The sequence below is a fragment of the Manis pentadactyla genome, chromosome 11 (assembly GCF_030020395.1).
Source record: "Manis pentadactyla isolate mManPen7 chromosome 11, mManPen7.hap1, whole genome shotgun sequence".
Classification (NCBI taxonomy): Eukaryota; Metazoa; Chordata; class Mammalia; order Pholidota; family Manidae; genus Manis; species Manis pentadactyla.
In genome coordinates this window covers 37,523,310-37,543,402 of record NC_080029.1, presented here as the reverse complement: position 1 = coordinate 37,543,402, position 20,093 = coordinate 37,523,310, and the positions used below count along the sequence as shown (strand labels likewise).

General features: G+C 36.2%; 1 protein-coding gene across 2 annotated transcripts in view; it reads right to left on the bottom strand.

Moving 5' to 3' along the window:
* Positions 1-20,093, bottom strand: part of PPP2R5E (protein phosphatase 2 regulatory subunit B'epsilon) — a 158,603-nt gene that overhangs the window by 137,331 nt on the left and 1,179 nt on the right. The window contains exon 2 of one of the 2 annotated variants that reach the window (XM_036896276.2): positions 18,414-18,574. In XM_036896276.2, coding sequence (XP_036752171.1) covers positions 18,414-18,570 — 157 coding nt within the window. In that variant the 5' untranslated portion in view covers positions 18,571-18,574. Of the gene's footprint in view, positions 1-18,413; positions 18,578-20,093 lie in introns of both variants that reach the window. The other variant, XM_036896275.2, reaches the window with a different exon arrangement.

The window sequence follows — 20,093 nt, the reverse complement described above, 5'->3', positions numbered from 1 at the left end:
TGCTAATAATACCCCTTAATCCCCTTCTCCCTCCCTTCCCACCCGCCCTCCCCACCCCCTTTCCCTTTGGTAACCCCTAGTCCATTCTTGGGTCAGGAGTGGACATTTAAGTACTGACTGTCTAAAGTTCCAAAGTTTACATAAAGTCCTTCTACTTATTTTGTTGGACTCTCCCACATGTCAGAATCTAAGATAATCAGAGACAATGCTTTCATCCTTATGTAAACCTTCAAAAATCCAAATCCAGTTTGGCTTCAAGCTCTGGTACTGAAAAGCACTCACTCCACTCAATTTTCACCACCCACAGAATGCAGTACAGATAACACTCAATAATTTAAATCATAATAGCTTGGGAAAATTTAAAATTAGCAAGTGACAAGGAGGTGGATTCAATTTTTAATTTCATTCAATTTGTCATATATAAAATACTTCAATTATTTATCTTTCCAATCTCACAGTAACCATACCACCACCAATGTTAATTGCTCTGCCTAACTGTGGATTTACTGTTGTTTGCATTCTCATTTAATGAACTTCAATTGGTGCTGACAGTAATTCTAGCCCTAATCTTCTAAACCTTTCTTCTCTTAATGAATTAAATCTACTGGATTATGTCCCCCACTATTCCAAGAAGCAGTTCATAAAGCGGAGAATTAAAACACATGAAAACTTAAGATCATGCACTTTAATAACAGTGCCATCTATAGAGCAGATAGATGGACCTACAGGTGGTTTTTACTTAGTTTTAAAGAGACCAGATACGTTTTTTACATTTTCATGTTTATAGTCTGGAAGTAAATTGGTAATTTTTTTAAAGCAAGCCATGATTAAGTGATTTGTTTTCAAAGAAATCTCAGTATCACAGAATGACAAGCATGATGTTACCAAACACAAAAAAAGAACTTTTTAAAATTCCAACTCTAACAATACAGCTATCTCAAAGTATTCTTCCAGTAATCTTCAAAGAAAGCTCAGTATCATAAAATGACGAGAATGTTACATAACAAGAAAACTCTTTTACAATTTCAATTCCAACAATAAGACTATCTCAAAGTAATTATAATCCTATTAATCATCACATAGAACAATATGTATTTTAAGTGTAACACATGAAGATAGAAACATGAGGGGAAAATATTACTCCTTATGACTGGGCAAGGGGTTTATGGGTGATATATATCTTCTGCGGTTGTATATTTATGAATATTTACAAATACTCTGAGGATCAAGGACAAACTTTAACCCAGCCTGAAGGATTTGGCACTGACAACTTAAACAGCCCCATCAGTATGTGACCTCCGGCTACAATGGCCTTTTGAGAAGAGAACCTCATCCATGTTCTCATTTGCTCGTCACTGCATTCCCAAGGCATGCCCGGTGCCTAAGACTACTCAGTAGAAATGTGATGAATTAATGGACTGAATTAAAACAGCCCAGAGAGCAAGTACAAAAATGAAAATTTAAGACCCTTGGAGGAGACTATTTAAGCCAGGTCATCTACAGACTCCTTTCATTGCCATTTGCTTCATACACACCTTGAAATACACCTGCACTTAATTTATTTCATTCAAAGCCTCACTATAATTCAACAGTGTGAGTCCATAGTCTACCACTCCTGACTAGAACATCCTACTGAACCCAAAAAGCCTAAATAAATCCCACTTATTAAACATTAATTGAAATAACTTTTACAACGTTAAGATATAAATCTAAACACAACAAATCATAGCTCTAACCAAAATCTTTAAGAAGTAACTAAATCTAGGTAGGAAAGGGTGAAGTTTTCTCAGCAGCCAAAGGTTATGTCAAAGTTGCTCATCCTGAAACCTTATAGACGGTCTCCCTCTAGACCCAGCCACATCCCAGATAAGTTTTAGAACTACTGAGGTTTAGTACTGTACCTTAACTGTTTTCAATTAAAATACCTTAAAGTGAAATGAACATTATTTCTGTAGGACTGGTTACTGTGAACATGCCACTTAGTTGTATCAGTTGTGGATGGAGTTGAAGAGGCACAAGGAGATGGATGCATAAAAGACAGGACAGAGCTAAAACATGAAATACAAAACATCTCTTTACTTTTAAAAAGTCCCTTCCGACACTACATAATGATAAAGGGCTCAGTCAAACAAGAGGATATAACCATTCTAAATATATATGCACCCAACACAGGAGCACCAGCATATGTGAAACAAATACTAACAGAACTAAAGGGGGATATAGACTGCAATGCATTCATTCTAGGAGACTTCAACACACCACTCACCCCAAAAGATAGATCCACTGGGCAGAAAATAAGAAAGGACATGGAAGCACTGAACAACACAGTAGAGCAGATGGACCTAATAGACATCTATAGAACTCTACATCCAAAAGCAACAGGATATACATTCTTCTCAAGTGCACATGGATCATTCTCCAGAATAGACCACATACTAGGCCACAAAAAGAGCCTCAGAAAATTCCAAAAGATTGAAATCCTACCAACCAACTTTTCAGACCACAAAGGCATAAAACTAGAAATAAACTGTACAAAGAAAGCAAAGAGGCTCACAAACACATGGAGGCTTAACAACACGCTCCTAAATAATCAATGGATCAATGACCAAATCAAAATGGGGATCCAGCAATATATGGAAACAAATGACAACAACAACACAAAGCCCCAACTTCTGTGGGACACAGCAGAAGCAGTCTTAAGAGGAAAGTATATAGCAATCCAAGCATATTTAAAAAAGGAAGAGCAAACCCAAATGAATGATCTAATGTCACAATTATCGAAATTGGAAAAAGAAGAACAGATGAGGCCTAAGGTCAGCAGAAGGAGGGACATAATAAAGATCAGAGAAGAAATAAATAAAACGGAGAAGAATAAAACAATAGCAAAAATCAATGAAAGCAAGAGCTGGTTCTTCGAGAAAATAAACAAAATAGATAAGCCTCTAGCCAGACTTATTAAGAAGAAAAGAGAGTCAACACAAATCAACAGTATCAGAAACGAGAAAGGAAAAATCACGACGGACCCCACAGAAATACAAAGAATTATTAGAGAATACTATGAAAACCTATATGCTAACAAGCTGGGAAACCTAGGAGAAATGGACAACTTCCCAGAAAAATACAACCTTCCAAGATTGACACAGAAAAAAAAAGAAAATCTAAACAGACCAATTACCAGCAACGAAATTGAAGCAGTAATCAAAAAACTACCAAAGAACAAAACCCCCGGGCCACATGGATTTACCTCGGAATTTTATCAGACATACAGGGAAGACATAATACCCATTCTCCTTAAAGTTTTCCAAAAAATAGAGGAGGAGGGGATACTCCCAAACTCATTCTATGAAGCTAACATCACCCTAATACCAAAACCAGGCAAAGACCCCACCAAAAAAGAAAACTACAGACCAATATCCCTGATGAACGTAGATGCAAAAATACTCAACAAAATATTAGCAAACCGAATTCAAAAATACATCAAAAGGATCATACACCATGACCAAGTGGGATTCATCCCAGGGATGCAAGGATGGTACAACATTCGAAAGTCTATCAACATCATCCACCACATCAACAAAAAGACAGACAAAAACCACATGATCATCTCCATAGATGCTGAAAAAGCATTTGACAAAGTTCAACATCCATTCATGATAAAAACTCTTAGCAAAATGGGAACAGAGGGCAAGTACCTCAACATAATAAAGGCCATCTATGATAAATCCACAGCCAACATTATATTGAACAGCGAGAAGCTGAAAGCATTTCCTCTGAGATCGGGAACTAGACAGGGATGTCCACTCTCTCCACTGTTATTTAACATAGTACTGGAGGTCCTAGCCACGGCAATCAGACAAAACAAAGAAATACAAGGAATCCAGATTGGTAAAGAAGAAGTTAAACTGTCACTATTTGCAGATGACATGATACTGTACATAAAAAACCCTAAAGACTCCACCCCAAAACTACTAGAACTGATATCGGAATACAGCAAAGTTGCAGGATACAAAATCAATACACAGAAATCTGTGGCTTTCCTATACACCAACAATGAACCAACAGAAAGAGAAATCAGGAAAACAACTCCATTCACAATTGCATCAAAAAAAATAAAATACCTAGGAATAAACCTAACCAAAGAAGTGAAAGACTTATACTCTGAAAACTACAAGTCACTCTTAAGAGAAATTAAAGGGGACACTAACAGATGGAAACTCATCCCATGCTCCTGGCTAGGAAGAATTAATATCATCAAAATGGCCATCCTGCCCAAAGCAATATACAGATTTGATGCAATCCCCATGAAACTACCAGCAACATTCTTCAATGAACTGGAACAAATAATTCAAAAATTCATATGGAAACACCAAAGACCCCGAATAGCCAAAGCAATCCTGAGAAAGAAGAATAAAGTAGGGGGGATCTCACTCCCCAACTTCAAGCTCTACTATAAAGCCATAGTAATCAAGACAATTTGGTACTGGCACAAGAACAGAGCCACAGACCAATGGAACAGACTAGAGAATCCAGACATTAACCCAGACATATATGGTCAATTAATATTTGATAAAGGAGCCATGGACATACAATGGCGAAATGACAGTCTCTTCAACAGGTGGTGCTGGCAAAACTGGACAGCTACATGTAGGAGAATGAAACTGGACCATTGTCTAACCCCATATACAAAAGTAAACTCAAAATGGATCAAAGACCTGAATGTAAGTCATGAAACCATTAAACTCTTGGAAGAAAACATAGGCAAAAACCTCTTAGACATAAACATGAGTGACCTCTTCTTGAACATATCTCCCTGGGCAAGGAAAACAACAGCAAAAATGAGTAAGTGGGACTATATTAAGCTGAAAAGCTTCTGTACAGCAAAAGACACCATCAATAGAACAAAAAGGATCCCGACAGTATGGGAGAATATATTTGAAAATGACACATCCGATAAAGGCTTGACGTCCAGAATATATAAAGAGCTCACATGCCTCAACAAACAAAAAACAAATAACCCAATTAAAAAATGGGCAGAGGAACTGAACAGACAGTTCTCCAAAAAAGAAATACAGATGGCCAACAGACACATGAAAAGATGCTCCACATCGCTAATTATCAGAGAAATGCAAATTAGAAGAAAACATAGGCAAAAACCTCTTAGACATAAACATGAGTGACCTCTTCTTGAACATATCTCCCTGGGCAAGGAAAACAACAGCAAAAATGAGTAAGTGGGACTATATTAAGCTGAAAAGCTTCTGTACAGCAAAAGACACCATCAATAGAACAAAAAGGATCCCGACAGTATGGGAGAATATATTTGAAAATGACACATCCGATAAAGGCTTGACGTCCAGAATATATAAAGAGCTCACATGCCTCAACAAACAAAAAACAAATAACCCAATTAAAAAATGGGCAGAGGAACTGAACAGACAGTTCTCCAAAAAAGAAATACAGATGGCCAACAGACACATGAAAAGATGCTCCACATCGCTAATTATCAGAGAAATGCAAATTAAAACTACAATGAGGTATCACCTCACACCAGTAAGGATGGCTGCCATCCAAAAGACAAACAACAACAAATGTTGGCGAGGCTGTGGAGAAAGGGGAACCCTCCTACACTGCTGGTGGGAATGTAAGTTAGTTCAACCATTGTGGAAAGCAGTATGGAGGTACATCAAAATGCTCAAAACAGACTTACCATTTGACCCAGGAATTGCACTCATAGGAATTTACCCTAAGAATGCAGCGATCAAGTATGAGAAAGATCAGTGCACCCCTATGTTTATCGCAGCACTATTTACAATAGCCAAGAATTGTAAGCAACCTAAATGTCCATCGATAGATTAATGGATAAAGAAGATGTGGTACATATACACAATGGAATATTACTCAGCCATAAGAAAAGGGCAAATCCAATCATTTGCAGCAACATGGATGGAGCTGGACGGTATTATGCTCAGTGAAACAAGCCAAGCAGAGAAAGAGAAATACCAAATGATTTCCCTTATCTGTGGAATATAAGAACAAAGGAAAAACTGAAGGAACAAAACAGCACCAGAATCACAGAACTCAAGAATGGACTAACAGGTACCAAAGGGAAAGGGACTGGGGAGGATGGGTGGGTAGGGAGGGATAAGGGGGGGGGAGAAGTAGGGGGGTATTAAGATTAACATGCATGGGGGGTAGGAGAAAAGGGAGGGCTGTACAACACAGAGAAGGCAAGTAGTGATTCTACAACATTTTGCTATGCTGATGGACAGTGACTGTAAAGGGGTTTATAGGGGAGACCTGGTATAGGGGAAAGCCTAGTAAACATAATATTCGTCATGTAAGTGTAGATTAGTGATACCAAAAACAAAACAAAACAAAACAAAACAAAACAAAAAGGCAGTTCCTGTGTGGTAACCTCCAATGAGTTCTACACAAGGGTATAAAGGGCATATCAAAGTGTAGGCATAGGGTCTGTTTGTGTTTATACAGAGGATCAAAGCCTAATTGGGCTACCCCGAAAATGAACTAAGATACAATATGAAAGAGAACTTCCAACATCAGCACTCTCTGGAAGACTCATGCCAGAAGATGATCATCAAAAAACCCCAACAAAGATCCACGCACTGCTACAGCTGTAGATGCACTCATCCCACCAGCTCCTGGACTTGCCATGGGAATGAGGAAGGAGATATCTAAGCTGGCCTGTGCATACAGTAAAACAACAAATTTGACTGGATCTATACTGTTGGAACTCAACCAAGAATTAGGAGAAGTGCAAATTGTAGCGCTCCAAAATCTTACAACTACAGACTATTTACTGTTAAAAGAACATAAGGGATGTGAACATTCCCCAGGAATGGGTTGTTTTAATTTGTCTGATTTCTCTCAGACTGTTCAAGTTCAGTTGGACAATATCCACCATATCATAGATAAGTTTTCACAAATGCCTAAGGTGCCTAACTGGTTTTCTTGGTTTCACTGGAAATGGATGGTAATTACAGGTATGCTTTGGTTATGTAACTATACTCCTATTATGTTAATGTGTGTGCGCAATCTAAGTAGTAGCTTAAAACCTACACATGCTGAAGTTACTCTACAAGAAGATATGTCAAAGAAATAATCAATCTTCCCATGTTTTCTTCCGCCTGCTACTTCTATAGCTTTTCTTCTTCCTTCCTAATTACAACCCTTAAATAGAATTCGTGCCTCAGATCAAATTTACCAAGTATCATAATTCTTCCAAGTGGTAAAGATACCTCAAGACAAATGCTGGGCATAGAAGCTACAGGGCATAAATATGCAAAGTAATAAAAAGCTAACCATTTCAAACAATAAGGCTTCTCTCTCACTTACCAACTTTACATTTCCCTGTATGGCCCCAGAAGATGACTGGTTAGCCAGAGACGGGTAAGATTCCTCAAGGGAGGAACAACCTAAGACAGGCACAGTCGCAGGGGGGTCATCAGGTGAGAAATTGGGGTCAACAGAGGTGAGGCTTAGAACCTCACCCCCCCATTCTGAGAGAAATCTTCTGCATATGTGGATGTTTTATTGCCCTTGTCTAGCTTGGATTAACACATAGTCTACAGGCAAACACCTGATCATCTACATTTGCTCTCTTACAACACTAAACTATGTTTTCTACCTTTATCTTTTATCTACCTACCACTTCAGCATTTTATTAAAAATAATAATAATAAAGAGAGAAATGTGGTATCCACATATAAATGAAGTATAAAAATCAAATGAGTATTCATATTTGAACTGACTGTTTATAGTTCATAATGCATGAGCAAAACCGAAAGTTTCTGTGATGACTGCCCTTGTACTGTTCACCATGTAACTTATTGACTATGTAAGAATTTGTTCTCCATGTAAGAACTTGTTCGTTATGCTTCAGAAGATTGGAGACTGATGAAAATTAGGCTTGGGGTGGATTAATGATTGTGCATTGAGCATTGACCCCCGTATACAGAATTTTGTTGTTGTTAACAACCATTTGATCAATAAATATGAGAGATGCCCTCACAAAATATATATATATACACACTTCCAATTGTAAAATAAATAAGTAACCAGGATGTAATGTATAGCATAAGGAATATAGTCAAAATATTGTAACAACTTGGTAGGGTGATAGCTGGAACCTAGAATTATGTATATAAATGTTTTATCACTGTGTTGTACACTTGAAACTAATGTAATGTAATACTGTGCGTCAACTACCCTTCAATAAAAAATAATTATCTAAAAAAAAAAAAGTCCCTTCCAGCAATCTGCTTTCAAGTCATTTTGACTCTTGCTAACAAATTAGGGAAAACTACCAGTCCTTTTGATACATCACTATCTTTCTGAAAAATTAACTTGAGACAAAGACTGAAGTAGCCTTCTGAACCCCAAAGAGACTTCATTTTTGCTACAAATGTCCTTGATTTCAAAATACTCATTCACTCAAAAAGAAAAGTGTTATATACCTACAATGTGCAAACGAACACAATAGCTGTGATTTCCAAAATGCAAATAAAAAGGTAGCTCCTTAGGAAGTTGAAGCCAGTCTGAATTCTCACTGTATTTCCTTGTAACGTATAGCAAGGGAATATGCCCTTCCACTTTTCAGACAGTGTCTTCTGGGGGCACTTTGGTAAAAAAGGCTAATTCCAAAGCTTGTATCTTCTTCTTAAGAAGATAGTACTTTTCCTGAAATGGTGTTAAGTCCCAATTTTCTCCATGTTGTTTTTAATGTTTTGATATTTCACTTTGAACAGTATTCCAGGCATAAACAACCAGGAACTAATCAAAATGTAACATTCCCATAAGGTGTAGTCTTTCATGGCACCTACATAAATGGATGAAATTTTGCCAGATCTCCTCCCTCACAACACTGTAATCTGAAACAAGATCCTGGTCCACGGGAGAGACTCATAGAAAGATGAGTGATAAACAGAAAGATCAAGAGAAAGAATATTTATCAAGAAACTGACCACGTTAGGCAGTTACTCACATCTCATTCCTTATAACTACCTGGAGAAATACAAGTCCCATAGCACAGAAGTGGAGACTGAAGCTCCAAACAGGTTAAGTAACTGACCTCAGGTCACAAAGCTAGAATGACCACCTAGACTTGAACCCATGCCCTTTCCTACAATATGCTAGTTCCCCAGAAAATGCAAAGATGAATTGTAAGTGATACCATAGCCAGAATGCTACCAAACCCCAAGGCTGACATGTCCTTATCATGACAGCATTTGAATCCCACAGGAGTCAGGGCAACATCTTCCCCCTCCCTGCCACTGTGAGGAGGCTTTCCTTCCTGCCAGCCTCTGGGCGGCGCTGCCTGGTCTTTCCAAGGAGCCACGTTGAGGCCTGCTGCTCTTCCCTGACTCTTCCCCATCAGTACCTACCCCACATGGTGTTGCTGAGGCCTAGCTGCTCCCCACTTTTCTTTCTCATCACTTCGGTCTCCACCAACTTTAAGGTTCTTATGAGAAGTAGTAAGATGATTCACTTAGTACATCATCACAGCATAGCTTGAGCAAGATGGTCGTTAGTTCAAGTTCTCACCTGTGTTCCTCTACTGCTCTGCACACAATAGAGATGGCACTGGCCTTGGACCAGATGGGCCTGAGATCCCAATCCTGGCTCTCTCTGCTAGAGAGGGCAAGTTGCTCATCCCTCAGTTAACAGCAAGCACCCCTTGCCCTTGGTGTTGGTGGGAAGCGCCAATGCAACACTAGGTGGTACTCGGCCCGGTACACAGCACAACAAGCAGCCGCTGCCTGTCTTCTCCATCACTGGTTACTAAAACACTTTTCTCCCCAGCAAAGATAACCTGAGTTTCTCCTTCCAACTTCTTCCAGGTCCACAGCTATTCCAGAATAAATGCTTTTTCATGCACACTCAACCTTACCTTTGAAAATCCTCTTCATTCAGCCTAATTTTTCAAATGATACCAATTAAAAATTTCCAAACAACCACACCAGACTCATGTAGTAACTTTTACCTCCACATAAATTTTAAAATCTGTGTGGTATCAAAAAGAACTAAGAATCAGGAGAGACATGCAGAAGAAACCTCTTGTTATGAGATCTCCCTTCTACTGAAAGGGATTATATGACAAATTCTCTCTCTGCTGAGTGAGGAAACTGACACCCACCATGTAAAGCAGTGGTTCCTAGATTTGGGGGAAACTCCTTTGAGAATCTTGTCAAAGCTCTAAATACTTTCTCCAGAAAACTGTCAATCTGCACAGAGATGCCAAATACTGCTTGGAATTTCCAGAGTGTCAAGGGCCCCCTGAAACCCACCCATCAACAGCAAGATCGAAGCCATCAACAAAGAACCACCTATGATACTCCTTAAACTGGCAAAACCCTCAGTTCAGATTTGGTTTCTTTAAGGTGCAATAAACTCAAAATCCTGGGCAAAAACCTCAAGAAGGTAAAGAAAGATGTTTTCTCATTCAACTCCTACATCTCACTCTGGCTCGAAACCTGAAGAAAAGGCTCTCTCTTCAAAGCAAAACCTCAAAACAAAGATGTGCTCAGGGCCACAGGTGCAGGTGTTGAGGAAATGAGCAAGGGAAAAGGAGGCACAAAAGTTAAGTACTACAATGTCTATACATTTTATTTTTCAGTTTCATGACTTTCCACTTTCTGTGTCTGTATATGTTCTTAATGTGCATTATGTATTTGCATTATAGCATATGTATACAATGTATAAACAGACATATATGTTATTTTTACTGACAGAAGTCAGCAATTACAAAAAAAATTTAAAGATCCTGTCCTAGCAGAGGACTTCAAAATAAGTTTATCTAACAATAATTTTATAATTACATTAGCCACTTTAAGTTCTTACTCCTGAAATAAGAGTAAGTTTGAAATTGATGTGAACTAAACAGTAATGCTGAGATACTTAAGAACCAATTCTCCTTTCTGCTTTAAAAGTTTATTTCTCACAGCACTACATACTCCATATTTTTCTTCCTTAAATAAAAATAATCAAGGCATTATATTAAGGGAATAAAAGTCAACTGAGAAACACTGGTAAGCATTTTCCATTATGTTCATTAGAATATATATTCTCCAATTCCTACAATATACTCAGCACTGAGCTATATGTTTTATCTGCCTAAGGCACTTAATCTGACTCTATGAGATGACTTCTAATAGTCTCCCAATTTTGGAGATAAAAAAATACTGTTTTAGAACCCACATAGCTGTGAGCAGACCCAAAATTCAAACCTAGGTGTATGTGACTCCAGGGCCTCCATTTTTACCTCAGGGAGGCCACCTGCCTTTTTTAGGTAATTTATGTTACACATACTAGGTATATAACTGTTATATATTAGGCAATAATACAATTATATAATAATGATACACTGTCCTAATATATTAGGCAATAATACAATTATACAATAATGATACACTGTCCTATTAATATGTGCATTATATGCTTACTTCTACTGTAACAAAAATAAGACTGCATATTTGTCTTCAAAAAATCTTTAAATCAAAGGGTAGAAAAGTATTTTTAAGTAGTAAAAGAGGATGTCACCATTTGCAAACAAACCAAAGACCTACCTTACTCAGCAATTTTGAAGTATCTTTAGAAACTTTATTGTTCTTTTGCACTACAAAACCTAATTAGCACTAAGAGGCTAACATTATCACAAAGTAAGTTTTAAAGATAAAAGCAAATTTGACCATAAAACACTGCTATAAAAGCTCATTATAATATTCAGACAAGCAATTCTCTCCTAAACTATATAAAGTCTGATAATCTGATGAGCCCATAATTCAGTCCCCAAACACCAACCAAAAAAAGGAATGTCACTGTGCTTCACAGCTTAACTTCTGCAGAACAAAAAGTATGAGTCCCCTAAGTAAAAGGAATCACAGTTAGTATATCACATATAAAAGCCACTCCATTCGGTCCACAAGATACCACTCCTGTTTTTAACCTGAAACATGCAGAATTACCCATGCAAAAAGCCTTTCTGAAGATTTTAAGTGAACACCCAGCAATTTGATCCTTTAAAAATAAAAAGTCTTCATTAAAAAAGTTTATAATTCTATATAAATTACAAGTTAAACAAAACTTGATCAGCCTAGGTTTGGGGGAAAAAACTTATGCTTATACTTATTAATAATTTAGATGTCAACTAACAATGTTCATCAATCTACTAACAAATATTTAGTGAATGCCAACTATGTATGAAGCAGTGTTCTACGCCCCAGAGATTAGAGAAACAAGGTTTCTACACCGAAGATTATATTCTAACTGGGGAGGAGAAACAGATAACATACAAGTTAATAAACAAAGATAAAATAATTTCAGATTAAAAAATAAGACTCAAGAAACAATGGAATGACAGAAACTTCAAAGACTGTTTTTTAAAGTCATGAGGTACAGTCCCTAAGAAGATCCCATTTGAGCTGAAACTTGAAGAATGATGTGAAGTCAGAGAAGAAAGTTCTAGGTAGAAAAGGTCCACCTCACCTTACGAGAAGATTCATTTGGCACCTCTTTTTATGCCTTAGCTGGGTAATATCCTCAAGAGGATTGAGGATTATGATGAATTCTGTTTTTTAGCTTACAACATTTACTGGTTAAGTGTCCAATGTGTATGTGTACACACACATCTAAGATGAGACTCAAAAATAGTAATAATAATAATATTAATGACAACAGTAATTCCCAATCTTTTAGTCTAAGCCAAAGGCTCTTAACTATGCAGAAAAAGCAGGAATGATAGGGTTAAATCTTTAATGTGATGAAAGCAATGAACTCTGTCGTCCAAAAAATGCACATACTCAGAAACTTTACATATAGTTTGATGAAGTTCTTAGAACCTTGAAGCCCATCCATGATGCATGTACCCTCTCCACAACCAGAAATCCACAAGGCCTAGGTGAAGGAACCAAGGAGTAATTATCACACTCAGATGGAATGGGATATGAATGCAAGTTGCTACCCTACTTTTAAATGATTAATAAACCAGGAACGTTTATGCACAGTATCTTTTGGCCCACATACAACTCTATAAGGGAATTTTCTCTATGCAACAGAAATAATTAGGATATATAAAGAAAAACTATTCCTTCCAGGAGTGAATGAAATACCTCTCCATTACAATGGGGTATAATCTTTCACACATGAATACGGTGTCATTTTCACTTGGTTTTGTGCAAAACTTATCATTTCTTCCCTAAAAGAGAAATATCATCAGACTATTTCAAAGGCTACAAAGCCGAACGTTGACACCTATTAACTTACTGATGTGCTAGTTCAAAAGCAAAGCTTCTATTTTTTAAATCACACACACACACACACACACACACACACACACACACAATTTAGTTATCTAAAAAATATACACCATTTATCTAAGGCACAAACTAGATTGACGGTGCTTAACATTTTTTTATTCAGATGCCTCTTTGAGAATCTGAAAAATGCTATGGAATTCTCCCATTTAAAAAAATACACATATGTATTTTTTCAGGTTGCTCAATGCATTTTAAATTTAGTCAAGGGTTCAAGCATATACTTTCCATATGAGAATATTATGACTGGTTGCTTTTGGGAAGAGGAACTAGAGAACCAAGTTGGGAGGAAAAATTAGTAAGTGAAAAATAAGAAGCATTACATTAAAAATTGTGGCAGGATACCAATGCAGTAGGTGAAAATCTCCAAATAAAGATGTTTAAAATAAATAATCTACTAAATTCAATACACTGGCACACTGTTTTAGGGGTTGAAAATTTGGGGGCTGAAAAAGGCTTATGACTGCAAAACTATGCTCTGGTTTCATAATTTCAGAGAAATTTCCAGTGTCAACTGTTTGCTGGGAAAGTATAAAAAGTCAAATAATTCCACATTATTTATATTCTAACTTCTGAAATCCCAGCTAAATAACAATAGCTAGTATTTATTGAATGCAGTATTGCCATATTATTAACTATTATTATCATCCCCATTTGATAGACAAGGAAATCAATAGATTTCCCCCTCATTTGATAGACAAGTTAATTCACTCGCCCCAGGGAACACAGCTGGTGAGTGCACTCAGACCCTTGCAAGCAATAAGCCCATGCACTTTCTCCCATGCAACCCTGTATCACACAAGTAGGATGGTAAACACTAAAGTGGAGGACATTATTCCTTAAGAGACTACTCTCATTATAAAGTCACTTTAGAGCCCTAGCTCTATAAAAACTGGGAATTGCATCTGCATATTTCTTCTTTATATTATACAAAGCAGATACAGATGAATGAGAACTATCCCACCCAAGTATCAGAAAAGCACAAAAACTGGTTTTAAATTCTAATTTTCAAAGTGCTTGTGAATTACCACCCTAAAAAATAAAAATGTAAGCTGAATCATAAACCTAGAATTTAAAAAGAAAGTTGTCATTAGAGAAGGATTGTTACATTAGCACAATGTACTGACCTGAAGGTCTCAACACCAACAGGGTCTTTCCTGTTGAATGGTACCTCCAGTCATCATAATTTTTGGAATGCTTAATACTCAATGCCCAAACTATCAGCAAGATACCTCAGAAACATATAATAAATTGTGAGGCTAGAAATAATGATGCCACTTTCATTACAATCCTATTTCAAAGAGGTGGTAGTTATCAAAAAACACTTCACTCAAATCTAAATTTATATAAGCTTTTACAGCCCAAGAAAGAAGGAAATAAGGCATGAGAGGATGTGGTAGGGAGATTTAAATCACCCAACCAGATGCTACTACTGCCACTCCTCCTCCTCCTCCTCCTCATTATTATTATTATTATAAATGCATGTTTGTCTATCTGCCTAAGTGTTTAGTTTGATTGTTCTTAGTCAGACTTACCCAGAGAACTGTCAAACCTTGCTTCATGTCCTGCTATGTAGGCACAGGAAAGCATCTTAGAGTTTACTTTCTTATCACACACATAAGGCACTAAACCTCCACTGGATTTCCCTTATCAGGAAAATGATTGAGAGTCCTTCAAGCTCAAAAACTTTAGGACTCTCTGAAGGCATTTTCAGAAGTATATGAAAATGGAGAAAATTGAGAGGTCTGTATTTGAAGGTTTATCCTGCAATTTCATTATAAAATCTTAAGAAAAGCCAGGTTATTCTCCTTGTGTTTACACAGAACTACATGCTGATGTGGCTTTCTACAGGATACAACATCATTGATACAAATTTCAAAACCTCACCTATTGGAAAAACAGCATAATAGATGAAATTTTGCTCTCACTTTGTAACAGTTCTGCAACTGAAGAGCCTCTTAAGTGCTAATAATTAATGGCAGTATTGTTTACAGGTCAAACATTAGGATGCATATAATAAACATTGATAATGCATACACACAAAACAAGTGATTATTAGTGAATACCTAATTTTTGAGCTTTCAAAATTACATATTAAAAAGATGAATTTCAAAATTACTATGTTACATGTTTCCATCTTCAAACTCCCCTAAAATTGAAGACCTTGGGGACATACCTTTTACTTTAAAGCAACCCACAAAACTGAACTGCAATTTATATTGTACCCCCAGATAAAATTAACTCAACCTTCCAATCTAGTCAAAGTAATTCAACAGAAAATTGCATTCAAAACTATCCTTTGGCAAGCATATATAATTTATTCTGGTTTCTCCTAAGGAGATGGAAAAAGAAAATCTTCCTGTATTTTCTGTATAAATTACTTCCTATCATTGGTGAGAAGGCAACACACAAATAAAAGTCAATTCACTGTAAGGAAAATAAGTGTCATTTAACAAACCCTTTACATTCACTATAAAAATCAAGAGCAAATACACATTTCTGAAGTCTATATCTGATTTACTTCCTTGTTATTCCATAGATACGGAACTTATGGAATGCTTTCCAGAATATTTTCCCAGAACATGCTTACTACACAAGAATCACTTGTAGTCTGCCTGAAATAAGCCTGTGGATGTATCTAATTTAATCATACGGTTCTGTTGCTCTCCAGTTCTCCCATGCTGGCAAAACATACAAGGTCACAAAAATCATATTCTTGGAAAGCAGAGTTCTTGGAAAACTTTTAATACCATAAGACTTCACTTAAAAAATGAGAAAAGGATATACAAATGGCCAATAAGCACATGAAAAGATGCTCAACATCACTAATCATTAGGGAAATGCAAAGGAAAACTTAATGAAATACCACTTCACATACATCAAAATGGCTATCATTAAAAAAAAAAAAAAACAAGTGTTGTAAGGATATGGAGAAATTGGAACCCTTTTGCATTGCTAGCTGGAATCTAAAATAGTGCAGCTGCTGTAGAAAATACTATGGCAAGTCTTCAAACAATTAATCATATGACCTAACCAATTCAATATACTTCTGAGTATATACCCAAAAGAAGTGAAAGCAGGGACTTGTACATATATTTGCACACCATGTTCACAGCAGCATTCACAAAAATCAAAAGGTGGAAACAATCCAAGTGTCTATTCACAGATAGACAAGGTGGTAAAAAAAAATACAAAGGAATATTACTCAGTCTTAAAAAGGAAGAAAATTCTGACATATGCTACAACATGGCTTCAACTTGAGGACATTATGCTAAACCAATCACAAATAGACAAATATTGTGACTCCACTTACATGTGGTACCAAAATTAATCAAATTCATAAAGACAGAAAGTAAAATGGCAGTTGCCAAGGGGCTAGGGATAGAGGGAAATGACCAGTTAGTGCTTAATGGGTACAGAGTTTCAGTTGGGTAAGAGAAAATAAATTCTGGACATGGATGTACAACAGTGTGAATGTACTTAATACGACACCTAATGAACACTTGAAAAAGGTTAAAATGGTTGATTTTATGTTACGTATATTTTACCACAATGAAAATAATGAGATAAGGAACAAGAAAATACTAAAACATGTGCCAAATTCTCATGCATGCCTCTTTCACTACCCACAGAACTAATACCCTGGCTATGAATGGTGAGTTAAGGTCTAACTTAGATACCCCCAGAATTAATGTAACAATAAGGTTTAAAATTTTTAATTCTTTCTAACCCTAAAAAAGTTTAATCTGCTTCCTCAGAATAAAGATTTTTACCAGATATAGATGCTACCTGGTTCAGACTAAGTTACTAAAGATTCCAATATACCTCTCAACTTAGTGTTTCAAGCATATCTTTATTTCTAAAAAGTTTTTTCTTTCATTTTTCTTCCAAAGCGTCATGCTTTCTTTTTTACATTTTTACCAGCAAAATCTTTAGCCAAAATTTCCTCCCCTCAAACTTGTAAGAGCTCATCTTTATTAAATGGTAAATTACCATCTTTACACTAATCAGTGTTCATTTAGTTTCCACCAATTTCAAATATAAACACCCAATTCCCATCTATGAATCTCCCTCCCTTAAAAAAAAAGGTTCACATAAGAAAAAATACAAGCTTGAAATATCCTAGGCTAAATTGAGGATCTTTTCTAGTCAAACTCCCATTTTTCTTATAATACTTTCTTACTTCACAAACTATTACAGAAATAAATATACATTAACAAACTAGCAAATGAGGATTCTTGATTTTCTAAGACACGAAGTGCACTGTGTTGTTCATGCTTTCTTCCCACTCTTAGTGTTCAGCAGACAAGTCTACTTTCAAAAGTAGACTCAGAGAGTTTCCATGCTATCTATGCTATGTTCCAGTACATTTCAAACAATGCCTGTTCATAATATAAAGCAAACAGATGAAAATTAAAAGAAACAAAAAGAAGCATCCACATACCCAAACAAAAATTGAGAGATCTAATTTAAATAAAAAAGTTCTCATATTAAAAAGTTGTACTTAATTCATTCCAAAGGAAAGAGAAAAGTAGCATTAAACAAGTATGATCATCATACACATTTCTATTTCTACTATCTGAAAACAAGAATGCATGTACTCAATTAATAATGACCATTTTTTCTTGATTTAAAAATGGATCCTTTCAAACATGATTTTCTTTATGTAAGCTAATAGTACCAGTTCCTCTATAGATCTACTCCCTGTGACTAGGCCATACAATTTATAGTTGTCATCACATGCAATGTATACATCTAAATGTCAAAAGAAGAAAAAATTAAAAACACAGACCCAGAACATCTTAAAGTTTCTCTGGCATTCAGTTTTTATCAGTGTGAGAGGTTCTCCTGATAAATAAGTCTCTTTTCATTTGTCTACACCTATTTATATTAAATTGAGCCCTTTAACAAGGAGAGTGGGTATATCTGGTCACACATCAGTAACTTCAACATGTCTGAAATCTCCCATCCCTTCAACCTACAACACAGAATTTTAACAAATATGAAATCCTCCTAGAAGGGAATTATATATACATATCAAAAAATCTATTGAAAAGGTATCCATCACCTGGTCATAAGTCTTACCTTTTAGCAGCGGCAGAGGTGTTAACTCAATGGGCTTGCCTTGAGACCTAAACTGTGAGGAACTTTGCGACCTCTTCTGTCTGGCTTTTCTGACGGACTTCCGAGAAAATCCGTCTACTTTATCCACTGATGGAGGAGTAGTTGGTGCTGAGGACATATCCCTACTAAAGAGAAAGAGGTATCATAAACACATTCCCAAAGTGGAAGCATGCACATGAGTTACACCAATTCGAACATTCCTATACCCAACATTCATGAAAATGAGAGTATGTGACAAAGGCAGCAAATAAAATTAAGAAAAGTCGTATGTCCAATGGAAAAACATGAAAATTTGGTGGAAAATGGGAGTAGTATAACTACCACAGAAACAATACTGTAATTCTAACGGGCTGTGCTGCTCCTGCTACGATAAGCAATGAAGATGCTCATTTACACTTGAAGAACCCTTGTAAGCCATCTATTCATTTTCTAACTGCAAATTTTTTCTCATCTTGAGATTCCTGAAGTAATTCTGGAGCTATTTTGCAGCTGGAAAACTTCCATCAATACATTTTCCCAAGATAGTTAATATTATGAATGGGCTCTGGAGTTGAAACCCTTATTGTACTTCAAGAAACTACACCAATGTATTACAGCAAGGTGAAATTTACAACTACTGAGACTATCTAGGCATGACTTCTAATGCAATGTGCTGTGTTAACTGTGATAAACTACACCACACTGCAAATGAGGCCAGGTTAGGTTACTTTAAACAGAACACATAAAAGGCATAATTAAAATCAGTTCAAAGAAGTCTTCTTTCTTGAATAAAGCCATCTTAACTCATTAAAGCTTAATAAACAAAACTATGATGAAATCATGCACTGAAGTTGAAAACATAAATTCACAGCCTATTTAGACAACCAAGTTGAGTTCCTTTGCAACTCATCATCAAATATCAACTTTCATTCCACCAAACTGATGGAACCAAACAGTTTAGGATTTTTTAACCTTCTCAAATTATTAAAATGAAGGCTACTTCCTAAAAGGAACAAGCATTAAGCTCAGTTTCATTCATCAATTTAAAAAGATGCCATAATTTCCATGGAGAGTGGCTCCAGGCAAGATTCATGGCAGATTCAAATAGAAGTACTGCATATGGGGGAAATGCTGAAACTCAAATTACCTGTCATTCCAATGGCGTTTTTTATCTCTAAGTAAAAAAGGGAGTTTCTTCCTGAACATGTTAAGAATAAAAAGTTATCTGGATTACCTGACAAAGTAAAAGTAACAAAAACATAAACAAAACACAAAACAATTATGCTACTGTTTGGAATTTTGAAGATTTGTTTGGGTCTCTTAAAAAAAAGTTTTTAGAAATCTACCCAATTTATTTAGATTTAAAATAAAATGTGACACATTCAAAATGGAATTGCAAACTATGAGTAACTATACACACACACACAGAAGTAAGATCACTTAAAATTTTTCATAGCAAGAAGCTCCACATTACATTGGTATGTAAATTTAGAAGCAGATTTTCCAATCTGGTATGTGAATTAGATTTCATTTAACCCTAACAACACAAGATTGCAGTAAATCCTGTTCCTCCATCACTCTTTCAGTCTCTTATTTATTTCTCATCTCCCATCTCTAGAGATGATTGATTTTATTTTTTTTAAAATTATTTGCCCGTTCCGC